The sequence below is a fragment of the Scylla paramamosain genome, chromosome 40 (genome assembly GCF_035594125.1).
Source record: "Scylla paramamosain isolate STU-SP2022 chromosome 40, ASM3559412v1, whole genome shotgun sequence".
Lineage (NCBI taxonomy): Eukaryota > Metazoa > Arthropoda > Malacostraca > Decapoda > Portunidae > Scylla > Scylla paramamosain.
This window is the reverse complement of record NC_087190.1, coordinates 3,632,501-3,652,500: the sequence shown is the minus strand read 5'-3', so window position 1 is coordinate 3,652,500 and position 20,000 is coordinate 3,632,501. Positions and strand designations below refer to the sequence as shown.

Here is a 20,000-nt window from a genome sequence, read left to right as displayed (position 1 = left end):
AGTCTAAAACAAGGTAGAGAAAAACAAAAAATCATAAACAAAAAAAAAAACTCCCTCAGCACACAACTAAATAACTAATTCAATCAATAAATAAACAAAATAAATAAATATTAATATCCTACCTGATAGATAGAATCCTTGAACCCGGGGTAGTGTCCTTCAAGGTCTGCAAGCCGGGAAGCGAGGTCGGCCGCCAGACCCACGCAAGTGTACCGTCCTGACACGAGCGGCGGGTCATAGTAGCGGTAGAAGTCCTGCAGGCTGGAGAACTCTGAGGCTTTGTACTCTTCTGCAAACCTGACGGAGGCGAAGGAGGAGAGTAAGTCAAAGAGTTCATACATTTTGTGGTTTTGAGATTGTTAGTTTCAGGAGAGAGAGAGAGAGAGAGAGAGAGAGAGAGAGAGAGAGAGAGAGAGAGAGAGAGAGAGAGAGAGAGAGAGAGAGAGAGAGAGAGAGAGAGAGAGAGAGAGGGTATCTATGACAAATAACCTTAAACAAAACTTTCACTTTATCATTGTACACCAGGCAGAAATCCCCCATAACAGGAGGGTAGCCAAGACAAGACATCATGCCTTGTTACAGTAATACAAAGATAAAATATATACAGAGGAGGGGAGGTTTGGTGCCCCCTCTCTCCGTCCCTTTCAGCTGTGGCGCCGCGCAGGGAGTACGGTGGCGGGATCTGGCAGCCCCGGGTGGAGGGAGCCCCAGAGCTGTGTCCCCCATACAACAACAAGGGGGCAGAGACACAAGAGAGCAGGTATCAACAGTGTATCAAGGTATTGTTTGGTTGTATTTAATTTCATTGCCAATGGTAAAAAATTAAATAATAAATAAAATAATTATAAACAAAGATAATGGAGAAAAAATAACGATGAATTATGTTCTTATGGTAAAAATAAATAAAATAATAAGTTAGCAGGAAGCAAAGGTAATCACACATTTCATGATCACTAAAAACAGCTCAGAATTATCGATCAATAAACAAAAACAAAAATATCAACACAAACTACATAAAAAAAAAAAAAAACTATTCAAATGGAAAAAGTCTCAAATCATGGCAACACTCAAAAATCCCCCACCCTCTTCACACACACACACACACACACACACACCAAACATAACAGCACGCCAACACTTACATGACAAAGTTGGACACGGAGTCGTAGGGCTGCAGTGCCAGAGCGCGGCGGAGACGAGTGGACACACGGCTTAGGAACCTTCTATAATCCTGCATGGTGGGAAAGACCAAAGAGGGACGACCACATCCCCACTCAGGCAAGGGTAGGGGGCGTTCCAGGGGCCACTCATCCTCTCCCCAGGCGCTGTCATCATCACTATCATCACTTTCATCATCTTCACCGCCAATAGGGAGTCTCAGGCTGGCTTCACTGGTGGCGGTGGTGGTAGTGAAGGGTCGAGGCGCCTGGCTGTGGTACCCCGAGGACGAGCACCACGTGACAGAAGCCTCCTCCACACTCTCCCTGTAATAGTGGTGGACACAAGGGTGGTTTAACAACAGGAGGGAGTGGAGGAAAAGGTTTTGTGTTAAGTACATCGCGTGTTTGAAAACCCACGATCTTGCTAATGGGAGATGTTTTCGTGTCACTTTTTACTTTATTTATTTATTTTATTTATTTACTTATTTTTTTACTCGCTACTTGTTTATTTGAAGGTTTGTAATAAGTTCAGTCCAGTATTTTTTTCTTCATTAATTTCACTTATTTATCATTATAAGTGCAAGCATTCTCATTTATATATTTTACTGGTTTGCTACTTACTTGCTATAATTCGTTTCGGAAGGTACGCATTCAGTGTACGAGTGAAGTCTTATAACATGCACTTAAAAGTTTTCATTTTATCTTTTTATTTGTTTTTGAAGTGTATAAACGTATGAACTCACCCCAGGTCGCTGCAGGAGTCCACAGCAGGGCAGGCATGAGGGGCGGCAGGCCAGTAGGTAGACACCGGCGGCCACCTCTCCACAACTCCATCCTGCGTGTCCTCCTTGTCGAGTCAACTGGGCCAGGTGTTCCCGAGCCTCAGCAGGGTGTCAGGCTGGGGGGCGTCCTCCTCCACCTCCATCACGGGTGGCAGCAGATGGACCATAGCCGAGGAGGGGGGCGCCGCCATGGTGCCCGCGCCGCCACCTCCTCGGCGCCCTCCATCACCCCCGCCGGTTTTACTTTTCCAGGGCGAATATTCACTCTCTGGAATAGAAAATGTTGATGCTGGTCAGTTTTTTTTTTTTTTTTTTTTTTTTGTATCTTTCTCGTAATTCTTATTTACTCATCCCCGCCACTTTCATTTTTTTTCGAGGCGAAGATTCACTCAACATAATCAGAAATGCGGGATTATGGAAATAGCCTGCTAATTTCAAGATGCTATTGATTTCTCGGCAAAATATTTTTTTTATGCAGTCTTGTTCTACACTATGAAAGGACCAGTAATGAAATTAATAAACTGAGTGAATCTAAACCCAGCCTATCCCTCGGTGAAAACGCTAGTCAAATGTAATGTCGCCGTTAGTCAGTTTATCAAAGGTTAATCACATCCGTGTCTCTTTTCCTAACTTCTATGTTTTCCACTAACCATGAGCTCATTTTATTTTACCAAGGCGAACATTTACTCCCCGAATAGGAAACCGTTATTAGTCAGTCCATCAAACCTTTCATCATATCCTAGTTTCTCGCCTACCAACTATTTTCTCCAACCCTGAGCTCATTTTGCACACTCGCAGGCTCGCAATCTCAATGACGCATCGATTTAACAAGAATGTTCCGTCACGAGGCCACGAGATTATCTATTGACCTTGTATCATATTGGCTTTGCGTGGCCGTGCTGGCGGGGCGAACTGGACCAGACTGGTGTGATCTGCCGTGACTGATAGCGACTGGTCAGACTGCAGTATAACGCTTCTATTCTAACACTACTCATCGATAATCTTTAAAATCTAACCTATTTTCTTTATTCTTATTGATTTATCAGCAGTCGATCAGCAAGTATGTAAATAGGAAAATGTAAATAGGAAAAAAATGTTCGTATTCTCAAGTTTTCATTCCGTTTCTCTCTGAAGCTGTTAAATTTACATTCTTTAGAGAGACGTAGGTTAAGAGGGATCCTGATAGAAGTTTTTAAGTGGTATAAGGGTTATAACAAGGGGGACGTAAGCAAAATTCTTAGGATCAGCAACCAGGATAGAACAAGAAATAACGGGTTCGGGCTTGAAAAATTAAGGTTTAAAAGACATAGGAAGAAGTTGGTTCTCAAAATAGAGTGGTGGATGAATGGAATGGACTCAGTAATCAAGTTGTTAGTGCTCAGACATTAGGGAGCTTCAAGAGATTAGACGGATTTATGGATAGGGATGATAGATGGAAATAGGTAGGTATATTTCATTCAGGAACTGCCACGTGTAGGCCTGATGGCTTCTTGCAGCTCCCCTTATTTCTTATGCTCTCTCTCTCTCTCTCTCTCTCTCTCTCTCTCTCTCTCTCTCTCTCTCTCTCTCTCTCTCTCTCTTCCCCCCACGTGCTTCCGTTCCCCCCACGTGCTTCCGTTTTGAGTCACCACCAAGCTCCGCCCCTTTCCGGAAATACCACACTTGCGTCAGAACTTGCAGCCATTCCCCGAGGGCATGACGTCAGAGGCTGTGACGTCACCAAACAGAACCTGACCAAGTTAAAGTCAGGTTCGGCGCCACCACTAAACGTGAGCTGAACGAACAACGAAGTCAATGAACAATGGAAGTAACATGACTCGAGGAATAAGGAATGTTGAATCAAGCTAATCTAATGACAACAGAAACAAGCGTAGATCAATTATAAACAGGTAATACGCGAATAAACATGGAACACAGTACAGCATATGTTAAAAAATCGCTTCCATCCTTCAAATTCAAAAGTAACTAACAAAGCTTGCACTTCATCTAACGAAAAATGTCATTCAATCGAAGTTTATGACTAATACACTTATGTACATGAAACAATATTCATCAGAACATCCGACAACCTTACATCAAAACGAGAGAGAGAGAGAGAGAGAGAGAGAGAGAGAGAGAGAGAGAGAGAGAGAGAGAGAGAGAGAGAGAGAGAGAGAGACTACACACACATAAATAAATATTAATACACTAAAACATCTATGAAACATGTCACATTACCTACGTTTAAAAAAAAAAAAGCAGAAAAAGTAAAGCTATATGGCTAATACACTAAATGACTAAAATATACATTAAAATTAACAATGCACACTCGAATAACCCACATCCTTACACCACAATTGGATTAAAAAAAAAAAAAAATCAAAGTTCAAGACTAGTACACTAAATTACACACACAACTACCAACACACCTACATATATACAACAAAACAAGAATAAAATATAACAACAAACACACAAACAACCTAATAAATTACAATAAGAATAGTTTGTTCTGATAAGCTTACCCATAGGAGCTCCTCTTCGCTTTCTCTTCTGAACTAACCTGCGTCGCTGCCTGCGCGTCTATTTACGTGGTTCAGATCTAATTGCCAGTTAGTCTCCAACTTCGTCCTTGAGAGGTGTTGCCACAAGCCGCTCACCTCATATTGCGCAATCTTATGACATCAAACTCACCTGTTATACTCTCTCTCTCTCTCTCTGCTTATTCGATCATTTTCTCCTCTCAGTCTGTTTATCTGTTTACCTCCCCTTTGTATATTGATATTTGCCTACTTTTTTTCTTTCTTTCTGTATTTTTTTCTCTCTTCGCAGATTCCGTTATTTTTTTCATATTCTCCTTGTTCATCTATTAGCCTCTGCTTATTGGTTTGCTTATTCGTCTAGTTTTCTATGTATGTATCTATTAACGGTCTGTCTATTGCTACTGTTTGTGTTATGTTTATCTATCTACGTATTCGGTTATCTGTTTGTATGTTATAGCTTGTCCTTGTTATTTTTTTTTTTTTTTGTGTATCAATTTATGTATGTATGTATGTATATATGTATGTATGTATCAACGCTACTCTGAACAAGAATTAAGTAGCAGTAACAGGAAGATAGAACAAGAACAAGAACAAGAAGAATAAGGAGAGGAAGATACTGAATTTTTCAATAACCTATATGCGTCATTTCATTTCCGTTTTCTTGCTATTAGTATTTCGTAGGTACACGCGTTCTTTATCATTATCCTCCTCCTCCTTCTTACCACCATCATCACCGTTTCCTGATGAATTTGCGCAACGCGATCAAACGAATGACGCAGTAACCTAGTTTATGTATCATGTATTACCGCCGCTGCTGTTGCTACTGCTACAACAACAACAACATAAACAACAACAGCAACAATCACCACAACAACAACATTTCCACCACCACCACCGTCACCGCCACAGCCACAGCAACAGCAACAACAACAACATTTCCACCACCACCACCGTCACCGCCACAGCCACAGCAACAGCAACAACAACAACAGCACTTACCCAACCATCACAGGGGAGCGCAGGTGGCTCATAAGATTAGATTCTACTGAAGTGTTACCTTTTGACCATCGTTCGACCTTTTTTGTAACGCAAATAATCGGGATAAATAACAAGAATAGATACCAATACTTATAAATACACACAGATCACGAGATATGATCAAGGTTGGAGGAAGTAAATTAAGGTGCTGAGGTATTAATAGTGGTGATAACTGAGAGGAAATTGAGGAGAAAAGTGAAAGAGAGAGAGAGAGAGAGAGAGAGAGAGAGAGAGAGAGAGAGAGAGAGAGAGAACAAAGACAGATACGTGAACTGGCTGATAAAGACACACACACACACACACACACACACACACACTTTACGTAAGAACACCTCAAATACACATTCAGAACAAAGAAAAATATATATAAAAAATAACATATAGTCCAGAGAGAGAGAGAGAGAGAGAGAGAGAGAGAGAGAGAGAGAGAGAGAGAGAGAGAGAGAGAGAGAGAATTTTAACCCTTTGACTGCTATTTGGTTCATTTCCTTAATTACTAATCACTCTGAGACATCTTTACTTGTTCTACAGCCACTTCCAATCTTTAAACTGGGTAGAAATTCCAAGCTATTCTTTTTCATTCCTAACCTCCTTGTAGATGCTCATAAACACTACGTATTGGTTCTGCTGCTGCTAATGTCTCGTATCGCAGTGACAGGGTTTTAAATTTGTATTTCTGGGCACGTCTGTCATGTAAATGCACGCACGCACAGAACATGCCCCCTGCTTCCCCCCCCCCCCTTTCTCTCTGACTCACCAATCACTCCACATGTTTTAATCACCTGATTATTTTTTTTTCTTTATTCATAATGTGTAATCTCTCTCTCTCTCTATCTCTCTCTCTCTACTCAACAGGAATAAGACCCGAAGAAAACAAATAACGACAAACACACGCCTTTATTTACACCTTCCTTTCGTTACATATTTACACAAATAAACAATGGAACAAGAATCGAAGCAGTAAACGATAAAAAAAAAAAAAAACTTTCGAGCGAAAAAAAAAGCGAAGATAGAAATTCCTTAACGACGTATAATAAAAATATTTGCAATTTTTAACAGCTGCACACACACACACACACACACACACACACACACACACACACATTTTATTTAATCCCTCCTCTCTTCTCTTCCTACTTTTTTTTGTTTTCTTCTCGGTTTTTTCTTCATGATCCTTTTCTTCCTTTCTTCATCTTTCTCGTTTCTTTCTCTATATATGACAATGATACACAGTTAAGTGTATTCCTGTTTAATTATGAATATATAGTTAATTAATTGAGAGAGAGAGAGAGAGAGAGAGAGAGAGAGAGAGAGAGAGAGAGAGAGAGAGAGAGAGAGAGAGAGAGAGAGAGAGAGAGAGAGTACAAATACGCGAAAAACTTATATAATTGACAATTTTTGCAAATAAACGTATTTGATTTCCATAAAAATACCAAAATTCTTTCTCATTTACGGTGGAGAAAAGTATTTTCCTGAAATGTTTCTATCTTGCACGCTAACTAAATTATAGTTCATTTTCAAAGGAAAACGAAGATGGAAACTTTTTTCCTTTAATACAAACGAAAGTTTTCTTTCTATGTAACATGAAACGAACTTGATACACTTTCTAACAAACTGAAACCATTTTATTAGTAACATTAATCGAAACTACCTTTTAACATGAAACTTCCTTTAATAATGTGAAACGAAACATTTAATTAATAATACATGGAACTTTTTCTCTTTAATATGAAACAAAACTTTCCTTTACTAACAAGAAACGAAGCTTATTTTGTTTTTAATATGAAACAAAACTGCTTTCCTTTTAATATGGAAAGAATTTTTTCCATTATGAAAGGAATCTTTTTTTTCAGTATCAAATGAAACTTTAATTGAGTAAGCAACATAAATGAAATTTCTCTTAACATGAAACGAACCTCTTTTCCATATAAAGCCTAAGGCAATGAGGTTATCTTATCTCTCTCTCTCCCTCTCTCTCTCATACACACTATATAAGTCTGTGTATCTGATCGCCCATGGCACGTACACAAAGAACTGACACACACACACACACACATACACACACACACACACACACACACACACACACACACACACACACACACACACACACACACACATCACTATCAGACAATAAATGATAAATGTCTATGAGGAGGAGAAGAAGAAGAAGAAGAAGAAGAAGAAGAAGAAGAAGAAGAAGAAGAAGAAGAAGAAGAAGAAGAAGAAGAAGAAGAAGGAGAGAGAGAGAGAGAGAGAGAGAGAGAGAGAGAGAGAGAGAGAGAGAGAGAGAGAGAGAGAGAGAGAGAGAGAGAGAGAGAGAGAGAGAGAGAGAGAACGTAAAATGTGTGTATGCATGTATGTAAAAGTTGTACCTTATAAAAAATTAAGATTATCAGAAGCTGTACACACACACATACTAGATTATTTACACACACACACACACAAACACACACACACACACACACACACACACACACACACACACACGTTAATTACGACATAATAAGAGGTACTAATATCAGTGTAATTGGGAGCCCTTGCAATTAATATTATAGTTATTACTGTTATTATCATTATTACTATCATTATTATTCTTATTATTATTATTACTAGTTATTATTATCATTATTATTATTGCTTCCATTTCATCTTCCGATAGAATTTGGTGTAAGAATATAAATAAGTAGATAATTAGATAAATAAATAAACAAACAAACATTTCATAATAATTAACTTCTATCTAAATTATTATTATCATTACCATCTATTTTATTTTTTTTTAGTCGCTGTTCCTTGTTCTTATTACTATCATCATTATCATTACTACTTTGTGACAATATTAAAGCTATTTCTTTACGACAATGTAACAAAACAAACAAACAGACAGATACTTTACACAAAACACTATCGGAAGATGACATGTAATTACGGTGGGAAAATAATCCATTAATAATTACATTTTCATTTTATATCCGTCTCTTCTCGTTTTCTTTAAGCTATTCAATCTCCATTTTCTGTTCCAATAACCTTTACCTGTTTTCTCTGGACCTCCCACCCATTTTCTATTGTGTTTGTTTCTTCTAATGTTCTGTTTTCTCTCTATTGTTTATTTTCTATTCCTTCAATGTATTTTAATTTTCCTTCTTATATATTGCTTATGTCCTATTCCTTAAGTTTCTTTTAATTATTTCCTCTATTCCTTTAATTTCTTTTAATTTCCTATTCCAGTAACTTCTTTCCATTCTCTTGGCTACCCAATGTTCGTTTTCTGTCCCATTAACCTCCTCTCTCATTTTCTCTTGGTTGTATAATGTTCGTTTTCTGTTTCTTTAAATTTTCTTCCCGTTTTCTAAGTCACCCATTACTGCTTTTGTTCATTGCAAAGTCATTCATGGGTAACGTTTTCGTTTTCCTTTCATGAATAATAGTTTTCTTTAATAATTTTTATTCATGTCATTCGTAATTCACTGGTGTGGTTCTAAAAGTATTCATTATCTTTATTTCTTTTTTAAGTCCCTATTTTTCATTCATAATTATTTTATTCTTTCACATTACTCATTATTTTTTGTCATTCATTTTCTTCATAAGTACCCTTCAATATTTTTTTTCATTCTTATTGTACCTTCATTCACTTTTTTACTCCACTATCCATAAATCTACTTTTCTTTCATTTTCTTTACTTTCACTGAGTCACTACAATATCTACCATGTACTTTTTTTAATTGTTTTTTTTCTCTCTTCAGTTACCTTCAGTCACTTTTTTTTTCTAACTCCAAAACTCCACATTCTTTTCCCTTTTTTTTTTTCATCCTTTCACTCAGTCTCTGTAATCCCAAAACCACACTTTGTCACACATCACCCATGAGTCACTGGCCTTACAAACCGTTCACTTTAATCCATTCAGTTTTAGAGCGACTTAATAACAACTTAAGTTAACCCAAACACTGACTTAACAACTTTGCACATCAGTCAGTCTATTAGTAACTTAACTCTTTCACTGCTATTTGACATATTTTCTAATAACTAACTAGTCTGAGGTATCTTTTCTTGTTCCACAGTCACTTCCAAACATTGCACTGCCTAGAAATTGCAAACCTACCCTTTTCATCACCTTTCTTGTACATGTTTTCAGTGTTGTGAATTGTTGGATATCTCATCTGTTCCTCCTCACTTCCCCACAATGCCCTGAGTGACTTACTGACTTACAGCTGCTGGTCTTTTAACATTTGGCACACATACAAAACTGACTTAAACACCTGACTTGTCTCTAGCCTCTTTGAGTTCACAGGTGACTAAGATAAAGGTTCTTTTTAAGGTTCTCATCAGTCAAGTTGCTAATGCAAGAATGGCTGTGTCAGGAGTGAGTTAAAGGGGACTGACTGACTGTTGGCTAACTGAATGAATTAATGACTGGATGAAAGACAGACTGATTGGTTGAAAGACTGGTGTACTGACTGACTGACACAGTGAACGGCTGAAAGACTGACTGAATGACTGACTGACTAACTGACTGACTGAACACGACTAACTAACTGACTGCTTGACTGACTGACAGATTAAACACTATCTATTCCCACTCAATTGACTAACTGAACAGGCAGCCTATTGACACACACAAACAAGCAAACTGACTCATAAACTGACTCAACACCAAGAGGACTGAGTGGGAACATGATCCAGATCAATGGTGGAGGCAGAGGTCATCCCGCTCACTGCCGACAGAGCAGACACTCCACTCAGCCTGTGATTTTCCACCTCACCATCACTCCCTTCTTCCACTCCCTCCACACCAACCCTCATGTTGACATAGGAGGAGGACGTGGGGGTGGGTGGAGGTTGTGATGAGGTGCAGACTTTATTACTAGTGGGCCGGAGATAGTAATTGGTGGTTCTGCGGCACGGGTGTGGTGTGTGGGGATGTTGGTGAGGCCAGGCACAGCAGGAAACGTGAAGGTGACACTGGTCGGGGATGTGACTGACGATGGTGTGTGTGTCTGTGTGATGGGGAAGGAACGGATGTGCTTGGGTGATGGGGTGTTATTAGCTGGGGTGATGGGTGATGGGGGCAGAGTGTGATTTGAGGCAGTGGGGAGAGGGAAGGACGATGGAGGGAGGGGATGATGGGGTGATGGAGGCAAGGAATGAGGTGTAGGAGGGAACACATGGCCTGGCACCCCATTACTGACCCCATTTACCTGCCCCCCTAGCCTCCCCCAGTCACTCAAGGTGCTTCTGGGGAGGGTGGCTGGGGCCTGGGGAGAGGGAGCCCTTGGGGAGAGGGGTGGGGAGGCTGGGGAGGGCTCGTTAACTAATTGAAGGTACTGTTGGTTTCGTCTCAATGGGGCAGTTGAGAGGAAGGGTACTGGCGCCAGAGAAAGAGTCACTCTCCTCTTCCTCTTCCTCCTCCTCCTCCTCCTCCTACCATGTTGACAGTGTCTCCCTCCTCCTCCAGACTGCTCCTCCGCCTCCGCCTCCGCCTCCTCCTCCCCAGGGCGCTCGTCTCAGGTAAGCAGTCCTCCTCACTAATTCCTGAGTTGCCTGTGGGAGAAAGATGGTTGGTATGTGTCCTCTCTCTCTCTCTCTCTCTCTCTCTCTCTCTCTCTCTTCTCTCTCTCTCTCTCTCTCACACGGACACATAATAACCTCATTCTCTTTTTTTCTTTCTCTCAAGCATACATACTAACATCTGCAATCTCTCTCTCTCTCTCTCTCTCTCTCTCTCTCTCTCTCTCTCTCTCTCTCTCTCTCTCTCTCTCTCTCTCTCACACACACACACACACACACACACACACAAAACATAAGGGTCATTTCACACCCACCTGCTGTAGAGTTATGGTTCTCGTCAACATCTGCTGCGTAGGCCAAGTTATCTCGGCCACACTGACCTGCACACACACACACACACACACACACACACACACACACACACACACACACACACACACACACACACAGAGGGGAGGGGAAGGAAAAGGCACAAACACAGGCATTAGTTTGGCATGGCTTTCAAAGTTGCAGTCAAACAATCAACAGAAAAGCAAAAGACAATCATTATTTCATTCAACATTATTATCATTGTCATTATTATTTTTTTTTTAACTCATTCTTGTTTCATTTTTTTTTTCAGACATGCATTTTTTTTTTGATGCAACAAAACAAAAGTAAATAAGTGGAATGAATGAATGAATGAATGAATGAATGAATGAATGAATAAATAAATAAATAAATAAATAAATAAATAAATAAATAAATAAATAAATGAACAGGGGATATATCTCAAAATGCTGTAAGATTAAAATGCAAAGTGTGTGTGTGTGTGTGTGTGTGTGTGTGTGTGTGTGTGTGTGTGTGTGTGTGTGTGTGTGTGTGTGTGTGTGTGTGTGTGTGTGTGTGTGTGTGTGTGTGTGTGTGTGTGTGTGTGTGTGTGTGCCATGCACGCAAAACAAGCAATTTTAAACACAAACAAAATTGCAAACAAACAAATTAATAATAATAAATAAATAAATAAATAAATAAATAAATAAATAATAAATAAAGCCAAGAACTCAATATAAAGTTACAAAAACAATTAATTCACAAAATGCATAAAAAAAATTAACAAATGAATATATATTCAAATGCATTCATTCTGAGAGAGAGAGAGAGAGAGAGAGAGAGAGAGAGAGAGAGAGAGAGAGAGAGAGAGAGAGAGAGAGAGAGAGAGAGAGAGAGGAGAGAGAGAGAGAGAGAGAGAGAGAGAGAGAGAGAGAGAGAGAGAGAGAGAGATACAGAGCAAAACACAACCACAGAAAAACAAGAAAAAAGGAAAATAAAACATAAGAACAAATAGACAAGAACAGGTGAAGAAAACAAATAAACAAACAAGAAAAAACAAAGGAAACAAAGCAAAATCAAAACAAAACAAGAAAAAACAAAGAAAGCAAAGAAAACAAACCATAACAAGAAAAAAAAAAAATTAAAAAGCAAAGAAAAAAAATATGCAAGACACACACACACACACACACACACACACACACACTCACCACTGGAGCCAATATAGTGAACATTATGGACAGCAAGAGCAGGGAGGGCCGAGATAGCCTCCGCCGCAGCAGCAGCAGCACCCCCAAACACTCTTTGAAGGTAGGCCGCCTCTCAGGGCTGTAGCTCCAACATCTCTCCATCAACTTGTGTCTGTTGGGGAGTGGGGAGAGGAGAGGGTGAGTGAGAGGTGGGTATGTGGTGAGTTAAAGATTTGGGATGTGTGAAGGAGTGAGGGAGATGGGAGGCTGAGTGAAGGAAGGAGTGGGAGATGGTAAGGAGGTCAAGGAAGGAGTGAGGGAGATGGGATGTTGAATGAAGGATTGTGCAAGGTGAAGCAACAAGTGGGGTGTGATAAGGTGAAGGAAGTAGTGAGGGAGATGGGATGCTAAGTGAATGAAGGAGTGGGAGGTGATAAGAAGGTCAAGGAAGGAGTGAGGGAGATGAGATGTTGAGTGAAAGATTGTAAGATGAAGGAAGGAGTGAGAGATGATGAAAGAAGGATTGTATGAAAATGAAGGAAGGAGTGAAAGAAGGGAGATAAGATTTTGTGTGGAGGATTGAAAGAAAATGAAGGAAAGAGTGAGAGAAGTGATGAGTGAGGGTTTGTAGCAAGAGGAAGGAATAAAAGAAAGAGAAGATAAGATTTTGACTGGGAAATGATGATGTAAGATAAAGGAACCAATGAGAGAGAGAGAGAGAGAGAGAGAGAGAGAGAGAGAGAGAGAGAGAGAGAGAGAGAGAGAGAGAGAGAGAGAGAGAGATGAGAGGAGAGAGAGAGAGAGAGAGAGAGAGAGAGAGAGAGAGAGAGAGAGAGAGAGAGAGAGAGAGAGTAGATGTAGGATACTAATTAAGAAGAATGGAACAGGGAAAGATGTTAGTAGGATGTCTGACTGAAGGATGCTCTAGGGAAATAGGCAGGACAATGAGGGATTGGTGGATATGATAGGATGCTGCAGGAAGGATTAGGAGACAAGAGGGCAAGGAGGATGAAAGACAGTTTGTGATGATAAAGATGAGGAGGTAGATTAGATATTGATAGCTGAGGAATGTGGAAAAAAGGACAAAGGGAAAGGAAGATGAGTAAGATGTGAGGGAGGGAGAAAGAGAGAGAATTTCACACAGACACAGATGCAAAGTATGTAGATTCACAAGTTTCTGACTATGAAAAAGGAAGAGAAATATACATCCACACCTACTACAACACCCACATTTCTTGAAGGCAGCCAGGCACACACACACACATGCACACACACACCTTGCCAACACCCACAGGTCCTCAGGGCACACACACACACACCCTCACCAACCCTAAGACATGCACATACATACACACACCTCCACCAACCCTAAGACATGCACATACACACACACACACACATCCTCACCAACCTTAAGACATGCACATACACACACGCACACCACAACACTCTGGCAACATTCACAGCTCCTCAAGGCAAGCAGACACACATCCTTATCCACCCTGACACAAACATACTCTCTCTCTCACTCACAGTTCCTCAGGACACCCGGGGGCCTGGTGAGGGTGCCGCCACTCCTGACGTGGTGCAGCACTTCCAGGTTGGTGCGGGCAGGGTACGGCTGCTGCCCCAGAGTGAGGATCTCCCACAGCAGCACACCAAACGCCCACACGTCGGAGTGACTTGTGAACACCCCGTCAATGAGGCTTTCTGGGGACATCCAGCGCACCGGTAGCAGCCCCTCACCCTGCAGAAGGCACAGAAGAAGGTATTGAGATGGGTTTGTTGTTGTATTTGCCAATGTAAGTCCTCTTTTTAAGTAGCAGTTCCTCACCCTGCTGAAGGCACAGGAGGAGGGATGGATAGGATTATTGCTGTGTTGGCCAATGCCAGATCTATTTTTGAGTCTAAGGGAAGGAATGGAGGGCTGTCTATTGCTGTGGTTGACCAATACAGGTTCTGTTTTTGAGTCTTTTATTATCTTAAGTATTTTTAGTAGCAGTTCCTCACCCTGCAGAAGGCGCAGAAAGAGGGGGTGGAGAAGGGCTTATTGAAGGAAGCACAGGAGGAAGTGAATTTTTTTTTCAGCTTTGAGTGATGTGTGTAGCTGTAGAAGGAACAGAAGGAGGAAGAAAGGAGAGAGAGGAAGATGTTTTATTGCAGTTTTGAGTGGTTTATGTAGCAATGGAAGGATTTACTGCAGTTAAATGAAATAGAGAGGGTTTTACTGCAGTTCTGACTAATGTATGTACTTGTAGGTTGTTTGTTCCTGGATTTCTCATTATTAGGACCAATAGATGTAGTTGTAGAAAGCACAGGAGGAGGGAGGCACTGGCAGAGGAACAGAAAGGCTTTTACAGCAATCCTGACCAATATAAGACATCTATTTTCAAGCCTCTTATTATTTTGAGTACTTTAAGCTTAAGTTTTATCCTGAAAATAACAAAAAAAAAAAAATAAATAAATAAATAAATAAATAAATAAAAATAATAATAATAATAATAATAATAATAATAATAATAATAATAATAATAATAATAATAATATAAAAATAATAACATAAATAAATAAATAAGTAAGTAAACAAATAAATAAATAAAAAAAATAAAGTAAAAAAAAAAATAAATAAAATAAATAAAATAAAACAAAATTAGAAGATGCATCTATACCAGGCTGGCAATCCCATGCAGGGCAGCACACACACACACACACACACACACACACACACACACACACACACACACACACACACACACACACACACACACACAGCCACGTCAGCCCCTGGTGGAAAGGGACAGTCTCGTGGACCACCCAAATGCACCCACAAATAAAATAAAGATATGTAGTTAGGATCTATTAAAGAGTTTATCTATATCATCCTTTCCTTCTTTACCCTGACAAGCACACAGGGAGAAAAAAATGATCTGATACAACTGAGAAATACAAGAAGGGTGTACAATAATTAAGAGAAAAGTGTGACATTAATAAGGAGAGGCTGCTGTGTTTGTGAAGGTCAGACTGCACATCTATTCTGTGGGGTGATGCAATGAGGGGTTGAGAGGGGCATGAGATAAGGATGGCAGGGAATGTGGTGACTGCAGTGATAAGAGAGTGATTAGGGGAAGGTTAAGAGTGAAGTGGTAATTTAATTGTGGTTATTGTTACTGTTGCTGTTTGTGATTATGGTTGTTTGTATTATCTGCAGGTTGTGATTGTTGTTTATCCTTATCTTTAGAGATGTGATTCGTGAGAAATGAAGGTGAGTTGGTAAGAAATAAAGGGAATGGTTTACTTTCTCTTTCACACACACACACACACACACACACACACAGACACACACACACACATCATACATCAATGCACACACATACTGAAAAACAATGCCTTATTTTTCACACACACACACACACACACACACCTGATCTCTCCTCCTTACAAAACGTCTGTTTACTCAACTTCTCTTATATAATATCATACATATCTTATCACTATACATCCTCCTCTCTTCTTTAAACTCATTAATATCATCCTTTTCCTCACTCCTCTCATCCTTTTCCTCACTCTTCACCCTTTATCTCACTCCTACACCCCAAAACTCCCTCACTTTTCCTTTTACTCACTTGTCACCCCAAAAAACTCCCTTGTTCCACCCCAAAACTCTGCAACACTAACATCACCCCTTTCCTCTCTCCCACACCCCAAAATTCCCTTAATATCATCCATATTTTCACTCCCAAACCCCAAAGCTTCCTCACATCATTGCTTTTGTCCCCTAAACTCCCTCTTTTATTCCTTTCCTTATTCTCATTACTCCAAAACTTCCTTGCATCACTTTTTTACACAACAGAAATTTAGTAAAATCAACCTTTCTTTACTTATTTCACCCCATTCCTCTCTCCATTTACCCAAAAACTTCCTTACAACACCAAGTTTCAGTAAAAACCACCCTTTTCTTTACTCCTTTTCACCCATTCCTAACTTTCTACATCCCAAAACTTTCACATATCACTCTTTTTTTATTTCTCTCACCCTTTCCCTTACTGTCTACACCCTTAACTCCCTCTCATCATCCTCCCACCCCCTCCTCACCTCCTTCCTGTAGTAATCATTCTTGTAGATGTCCCTGGCCAATCCAAAGTCCCCAATCTTCACAATACGGGACTGCGGGTCGGTGGTGGACACGAGGCAGTTACGGGCAGCCAGGTCACGGTGGACGTAATGCATCTCCTCCAGGTACACGCAGCCCTTGGCCACATCCAGGCACATGTCCACCAGGTCGCCCAGTGTGAGCCCCACGTCACTCTGGTGGTGGTGGTGGTGGTGGTGAGACAGTAAAGCAAGGTGAAGTAAATCTATATCTTGACATCTTGCCTTTCTTTCATGTTCAGTGCCTCCTTCTGCATTGATTCTCTCTCTCTCTCTCTCTCTCTCTCTCTCTCTCTCTCTCTCTCTCTCTCTCTCTCTCACCACTCTACACCCTGCTCTCTCTAAACTCCCCCCTCTTTCTCTCTGTCAGGCAATCACAAACTTTTCTTTCCACTCCTTTTGTTACAACTGTGCCCCCCTAAGTCTCTCTCTCTCTCTCTCTCTCTCTCTCTCTCTCTCTCTCTCTCTCTCTCTCTCTCTCTCTCTCTCTCTCTCTCCTAGCTAAACAGTCTCAAGTACTTCTTTCATCTCTTTTGTTTAAATTTCTATCTTTTCTGCTATTCACCCCCTGCTCTCTCTCTCTCCCCCTCTTCCCCCTCCCACAGCACTCACCCCCCGGCTGGTCCTGAGGTAGGAGAGCAGGTCACCACCCTCCATCAGCTCCAGGATGAGGAAGAATGGGTCATGGTCCGTGCACACCGCCAGGAGCCGCAATATGTGTTCATGCTGGAAGTGACTCATCAGCTGTGCCTCCTTCAGGAACTCCACCTTCTCCCCCTCTGTGGCGCCCTTGCGGAGTGTCTGAGGGACGGATGGCAGGGTTGTTGTGTTGGGGTAAAGATTGTGTTTATGTCTCTCTCTCTCTCTCTCTCTCTCTCTCTCTCTCTCTCTCTCTCTCTCTCTCTCTCTCTCTCTCTCTGCATGCCTCAGTCTCCTTTCCATCTATCTCCCTCCTCCACCCTCTCTCTCTCTCTCTCTCTCTCTCTCTCTCTCTCTCTCTCTCTCTCTCCCTGCATGCCTCAGTCTCCTTTCCATCTATCTCCCTCCCCCACCCTCTCTCTCTCTCTCTCTCTCCCTTCCTTTATCAATCTCCCCTCCTCCCCCCCATCTCTCTCACCTTGATGGCCACCTTGGTGACGTCAGGGCGGCCGGGCAGAACACATGCGGTGCCCTCGAACACCTCGCCAAATGCCCCGCTGCCCAGGAACTTAGTCAAGGTGATGCACTGCCGGGACACGTGGGGCAAGTCAAGGTCGTCACCTGCGGGAGGAGAGGTCACGTGAGGTCAGGTGAGGTCATGGATGGGAGAAGTGCTGAAAAGGAAGGTGCAATGAGGTTTGAATAAAAGAGTGAGTAGCTTAGGTTTTGTAAAAATAAAGGGGGTATTAAAGGAAGAGGAAGAGGAAGAGGAAGAAGAAGAGGAAGAGGAAGAGGAGGAGGATTAGGAGGAGGAGAGATTTTGAAGATTTTTTTTTACTTCTCTCTCTCTCTCTCTCTCTCTCTCTCTCTCTCTCTCTCTCTCTCTCTCTCTCTATCTTTTCCTGTACTCGCATCTTTGTCCTCTCTCCTGAAAGCCCCGTTTTTTTTTTCATGTGTCTTTCCTTTCCATCTTTTTACTTTAATTTATTCTACTTATTTATCATTGTTGTTGCTTTTATTATTATTATTATTATTATTATTATTATTATTATTATTATTATTTATCTTTAATTTGAATTTTACTTAATTTAATCTATTTAATCAGCTACACACACACTTGTTGCTATGCTCTCTCCTCCTCTTCTTTATATTCCTTCTGCTAATCTTGTACTGTACTTGCTCTCTCTCTCTCTCTCTCTCTCTCTCTCTCTCTCTCTCTCTCTCTCTCTCTCGTTTCTAGTGATAAGATAAAAAAAATTCGGTCAAAGAAAACGTGTCTATTCACTCATTTCATGGGGGACTTGAATATTCACGAAGAGGGAAGGTTTAGGTAGACAAGATAAATTAAGCTCAGTATTTTGGTAAGGAAGGGAAGGTGGGAAGAAGTGAGCTAAGAGATAAATTATTATTATTATTATTATTATTATTATTATTATTATTATTATTATTATTATTATTACTCTCTCTCTCTCTCTCTCTCTCTCTCTCTCTCTCTCTCTCTCTCTCTCTCTCTCTCTCTCTCTCTCTCTCTCTCTCTCTCACCTGGAAAGCTGGTCATATCATACAGTACATTATTCTCTGTGACAAAGTTGGTGCTGGTGGGGAGGTGGCCGAGGTTAGCCAGCTCCACCTCTCTGCCGCGGGGGTGGTGGTGGTGCGGGTGGTGGAGTGACGAGTCCGAGATAGAGGCAGCCTTGGCCTTCCTCTTCTTCTTCTCAGTCCTCCTCATTGCTGTGAGGGAAAAGGATGTGAGGAGGAGGAGGTGGAAGAGAGAGAAACAAAACAGAGAAGGAAAGCGAAAAAAAGGTGATGGATAGAGAATACAGGAGAGAAAAACAAAAGAAAACATAACAGAAGGAAACAAAAGTGACATAAAGAGTAAAAGAAAACAAAACAAGGAAATAAAAAAGACAAATAAAGAGGAAAAGAGAAAAAACAAAAATTATACGTAAAAAAAAGGGATGACAAAATAAAGAGGAAAAGAGAAAAAAGAACACAACACAGAAAGAAACAGAAAAGATAACAAATAAAGAAATGAGGAAAAACGTAACAACACAAGAAAACAAAAAAAAAGATCACAGATAGACGAAGAGAAAAAAATACAGGAGGAAACAAAAAAAAAATGAGAAGAAAAATATAACGAGGAAACGAGAGAAATAGAGAGAGAGAGAGAGAGAGAGAGAGAGAGAGAGAGAGAGAGAGAGAGAGAGAGAGAGAGAGAGAGAGAGAGAGAGAGAGAGAAAGGAAAAGAGAAAAAACAGGAAAAGGGGGAAAACAAAATAAAGTAAAAAAAACAAAAAATCGAACATAAAAAATGGAGAAAGAAAACGGAAAAAAGGGGAAAACTAAATAAAATAAAATAAAACTAAAACAAAACAAAAAATCGAACATTAAAAAAAGAAAAAAAAAAAAATCAAATATTCACACAACACCACGAATACACACCCAAGCCCCCAGACAGGCAGAGCATCAACACCAGGGCAGCAATGGTGGGGATAGTGGAGTACAGAATGGTGGGGAGGTGGGTTCTGTTCAGCATGGTAGGTCCGGCAACAGTGCTTATAATGTTCTCCTCCCCCCACTCCCCCTGCCCCAGCCTGTTCACTGCTCTCACGCGGAAGATGTAGCTGGAAGTGTCATCCAGTCCTTGTATCATCCACTCGTTGTCTGCGGGGTGGAGAAAAAGTGGATTGGGTGGAGTGTGTG

The 20,000-nt window shown here is 40.7% G+C and overlaps 2 protein-coding genes across 3 annotated transcripts in view; both read right to left on the bottom strand.

Moving 5' to 3' along the window:
• Positions 1 to 4,600, bottom strand: part of LOC135092716 (uncharacterized) — a 6,047-nt gene extending 1,447 nt beyond the window's left edge. The window contains exons 1-5 of one of the 2 annotated variants that reach the window (XM_063991346.1): positions 4,447 to 4,600; positions 1,904 to 2,210; positions 1,143 to 1,484; positions 606 to 713; positions 123 to 297 (exon numbers count right to left, since the gene is read on the bottom strand). In XM_063991346.1, the coding sequence (XP_063847416.1) occupies positions 123 to 297; positions 606 to 713; positions 1,143 to 1,237 (378 nt within the window). In that variant the 5' untranslated portion in view covers positions 1,238 to 1,484; positions 1,904 to 2,210; positions 4,447 to 4,600. The remainder of the gene's footprint in view (positions 1 to 122; positions 298 to 605; positions 714 to 1,142; positions 1,485 to 1,903; positions 2,211 to 4,446) is intronic. The other variant, XM_063991347.1, reaches the window with a different exon arrangement.
• Positions 4,601 to 6,384: 1,784 nt separating this feature from the next.
• Positions 6,385 to 20,000, bottom strand: part of LOC135092715 (proto-oncogene tyrosine-protein kinase ROS-like) — a 16,736-nt gene continuing 3,120 nt past the window's right edge. The window contains 9 exon segments of the mRNA XM_063991345.1: positions 6,385 to 11,043; positions 12,528 to 12,678; positions 14,040 to 14,058; positions 14,061 to 14,253; positions 16,599 to 16,811; positions 17,268 to 17,456; positions 17,773 to 17,915; positions 18,837 to 19,025; positions 19,740 to 19,961. Coding sequence (XP_063847415.1) covers positions 10,924 to 11,043; positions 12,528 to 12,678; positions 14,040 to 14,058; positions 14,061 to 14,253; positions 16,599 to 16,811; positions 17,268 to 17,456; positions 17,773 to 17,915; positions 18,837 to 19,025; positions 19,740 to 19,961 — 1,439 coding nt within the window. The 3' untranslated portion in view covers positions 6,385 to 10,923.